This window comes from Rhizophagus irregularis, chromosome 25 (assembly GCF_026210795.1).
Source record: "Rhizophagus irregularis chromosome 25, complete sequence".
NCBI classification, from domain to species: domain Eukaryota; kingdom Fungi; phylum Glomeromycota; class Glomeromycetes; order Glomerales; family Glomeraceae; genus Rhizophagus; species Rhizophagus irregularis.
Genome location: NC_089453.1, coordinates 251,838 through 256,390, shown reverse-complemented (window position 1 = coordinate 256,390; position 4,553 = coordinate 251,838). Strand labels below are relative to the sequence as shown.

Genomic DNA, 4,553 nt, shown 5'->3' with positions numbered 1-4,553 from the left:
TTATTCAAAAGATGTAATATAATATAATACATTCAATGAATGAAAATAGAATACAATACTGTACATACAATATATTAAAACTACAAAGCTAAAGATAAGAAGTATTACCCCTAGTAGCAGATAATAATTAAAGAAATAATAAGTACTGTTATATTAGATGAAGAAAAAAATTCACATGATTCGTGACTTTTTAATGAACAATTCTTATTTTATATTTACTGTTTATTCATTGGATCAATTCTGCTCAAAAAACAAGCAAATTAGTATATTTTAACTAAGACGAAATATTATAAAATACTTTCAATTTTTATTCTTATTAATTTTCCATATTGATTATTTTTATCATAATCATGAAAACTTCCTTCTATTTTAGTAATTTATTGTAATCAATCTAATATTACCATATCTAAGGAGTCTTTAAAATGATTTATTTATTCTTACATTTTAAACTTGTTCAAAGTATATAAAATAAAGAACTAATATTTAAAAATAAATAAAATAAAAATAATAGATATACTGCATTTTTAAAAATAAACTTTATATGACTATTGTTGACTCAAAACTAATGGAAAAATATTACATTCACCAGAAACAAATAAATAAGTGGCTTTTTAACAATTGGTATTACAGAGATTTTTTTTGGACATTTTTTACCCTTAAATTGCCCCTCCTTCCAATTAAGTCTAATCTTGTTATGTTAATATGTTAAACAATATATCAGATTTTGTGTAGCCTTATATTAGACGTGCAACATAAAATCATTTTTTTTAACCTTCAGACATCAGTTTTATCAAACATTGATAATACCAATGTCTACCATGCCTGAAAGTGCTAATTTAATGCCATTTGTCTGTAAATGGTCATATTACCATTCAGAACCACAACAATTTGAAACCTGGGAGAAACTTATAAATCACATCGATAAACATGACATCAATTCATGCAACAGAACATTAAGAGACTCAATTTATATATGTCCGTGGGAAGGTTGCAATAAGCATAAAAGCAGTATTATTAAATTAGAAGGTATGAAAAAAATGTCAAGTACTTTTTGCCTTTGCTAGTTCTGCCGGTACTGTAGGAATCATAATAATTTGTTGTTGTATCTTGTAGAACATTTACATAGACACATTCGACAAAGACCATTCAAGGTAATTTCAAAAAATATTTACCTATTTTTTTTGTAAACACAAGGATGATTGTGTTGAACTTTTTTATATTTAGTGCCCAATTTGCACTTGCTTGCGATTTTGTTTCGATGCGCTAAACCATCATTTGATTATCAATCATAATGATAGCATTGCGAACTTTGACACCGATGTTCATTATAAGTGATGAAAATGAAGAATTGAATTTAGGTATATTATATAATTTAGTGTATTAGTTGATAAACCTTTGATCTTGCACATCTTTTACAGCTTTTAAAAGGTAATCTATTTACCAAATAGATGGTAAATAATGTCACTTTCGTAAAAAAAAATAATGTAACGAGTACTTATCACTTATTATTTTATCACGATGATTTATACCGTCTCTACTTTATTGCGAGTTATACGAATAATAACAAAATATAATCAGTTTATATAAAAAAATATCCTTATTATTACACATGATGAATTATATTTTTACTTGTCTTAACATATTTTCTTTTCTTGTTAAAGCACAAATCAAAGACAAAATCGATATTCATGTGAAAAAAAAAGGTGAAACTACCACTTATATTAAAGGAAAAGACAATAAAAATGAAATCATACCAATGGATAATACCGCAAAATTATCTTATCGTGATGTTCTTGTTAAAGGTAGTGTTTATATGAACCAGCTTAATTAATAACAAAATATCATTAGTCTATATAAAAATATCCTTATTATTACATATGATAAATTATATTTTTATTTGTCCTAACATATTTTCTTTTCTTGTCAAAGCACAAGCCAAAAACAAAATCGATATTCATTTGAAGAAAGAAGATAAAGCTACCAAAGGAAACAATAAAAATGAAATCATACCAATAGATAATACCGCAAAATTATCTTATTGTGATGTTCTTGTTAAAGGTAGTGTTTATGCGAACCAGCTTAATTAATAATAAAATATCATCAGTTTATATAAAATATCCTCATTATTACACATGATGAATTATATTTTACTTGTCCTAACATATTTTCTTTTCTTGTCAAAACACAAGTTAAAGACAAAATCAATATTCATGTGAAGAAAGAAGATGAACCTACCACTTATATTAAAGGAAAATACAATAAAAATGAAATTATACCAATGGATAATACTGCAAAATTATCTGAAAATAAAAATATGGAAGATAAGGATTATATGGATTTTATAGATAGAAATAATAAACATCAGCAAACTGTGCAGGAATTATTGTTTAAGGCAATGGAAGCTATCTCATTATTACCAAGAAGTATAGTCAAATATGATTTAGATAATGAAAACTATGATGATTTACCTGATATGCCACAAGAAGATTTAACTGAGGAACAACAGGACCAACTTATTTTGAAGTCATTATGTGAAGCCTACAAAGGTACAAAAGCTGGTGAATATTGTAGTAAAGCTTTTGAAATGCTGAAAGAAGGATGTTAAGAATGGATTCTTATACTATTGGTTGCAATATTCTCTTTATACATTGACTTTTTTTTAATCGCAATAAATTTATTAGTTCAGAATACGTGATATTACCACATTTTAATGTAATGCTATACAGCGATGGTCACATATAATGCGGATTTCCTTTTAATTTTATAAAATGTTTCCTTATGATCAATTATTTATGATTAGTTTTAGCAATTATAATTATATGTAATTTTACAAGAAAAGAGAAAAAATCAAAAATTTATAATATTCTTAATAATATGCAAAAATTTTTTAAGGTATAATTTTAATATTTAGCATTTTTGATATAAGCATATTATATTACTCTTATATATTAAGTGAAAATTGTTTAGCAGGGCTAAAACTACTTGTATCTTAATTTTCATTATATTCCATTTAATATTTAATAACTTATATAAATACTAACTTTGAATTTATTAATTTTTCTGTTTAGTAACTTTAGAGTGTAATTTAGCACTTTAATCATAAGAAAATCTATCACCTTTATGTATTAAGTGAAAATTGTTTGGTAAGAACGTAAGGTTGAATCTATATATAATTCAAATTTCATAAGATTTTAATCAGTATATATAAGAAATTAACATTTATTGTTTATATATCTATTTATTAATAACTTTAGAGCATAATTTGGGTATATTAGTTATATAACAATTGCCTTTGTATATTAAGTAAAAATTGTTCAGTGGGATTGAAACTATCTGTATATTAAATTTTTGTGATTTTTTATTTAATATACATGAAGTATTTTACTTTTATTATTTTTAATATAAAAAATATTAATTTCAAATGAAAATCTTTCTTAATATGTCACTTTAAGTAATGAATTTTTTTTTAATAAAATTGTAAGGATGGCCAATAAGTTTATTTTGCTTTTAAATCAAAGTATTATATTATATAAATATAATACTACATTAACCTGTATATATGTATTTTTTCAAAATTTAGGCTGGTGTTATGAATTTAATTAGAATTAAGAAAAATTTAGCCAGAATTAAAATTTGAAAATCATTAATTTTTCAAATTATATAATTTTGCTGACAAATTCATTTTTTATGTATAGTATTAGAAGTTTATACTCAACAATCATATGATTTTATTTTAATTTTCTGAGCCGATTCTATATCATGTAATCTGGAATTCAACCAATAAAAAACTGGAATTTCTCGTATAAAGTACTAATAAAATGCAGTCTTTAAAAAATTTATTATGATATTACAAACAATATAAAACATAAGAAAAAATGGATATTAGCAATAAATTACAACTACTATTTCATAAACGTCATACATTAATAAAAATTTTTTTTTAAAAAAAATTACATTTAATTCATATTATGATAATTCAGGTTGGCATTATTACAAATTTATAATGCATGGAGTTGATCCAATTTATCATAAGTTCTATCCAATATATTTTGTTTCAAATTTGGCTGATTATATGAAAATCATGCAATTTCAAATGCTTATAACTTTTTACTTTTAAAAATCTGACCAGTAATTTGATAGAGCTTACCTTAAAGTATAAAGTTATCAGTTTATTTTTTTTAAATTGTATTTTTTTTAAGAACTTGAAAGTTTTTTAAGTGTTACATTTTTATTATTAAGTATAGACTTCTGATACTATATAATAAATATACTATAAATAAATGCAATAAAATATTGAAACTTAATACAGTCAAAGCTTGTTATAGTGAACCCTTAGTTTCAGTCATTTTTGTTTACTATAATGAATATTTACAAAATCGAAAGTTCTCTTTATAGTAAACTTTATATTAGCACAAAAAAAAGTTTCTTTCAACAAAAGTTTTTTGAATTTTATTATTAACAATTATGTATTTACATATTTCAAGTATTTAACATAAGTTCATATAACTATCTAATGTAAACTGCTTTACATTATCTTGAATTTTTGTTGTTAA

The 4,553-nt window shown here is 23.1% G+C and overlaps 1 protein-coding gene across 1 annotated transcript; it reads left to right on the top strand.

The window, feature by feature from the left end:
* Positions 1-1,291: 1,291 nt before the first annotated feature.
* On the top strand, positions 1,292-2,605 carry OCT59_016529 (uncharacterized protein; the record flags this gene model as incomplete). Its single annotated transcript, XM_025328979.2, has 4 exons — positions 1,292-1,358; positions 1,662-1,802; positions 1,930-2,058; positions 2,190-2,605. 4 exons carry the CDS (start codon positions 1,292-1,294, stop codon positions 2,603-2,605), a joined length of 753 nt encoding a protein of 250 aa, XP_025164448.2.
* Between the last annotated feature and the right edge of the window lie 1,948 nt (positions 2,606-4,553).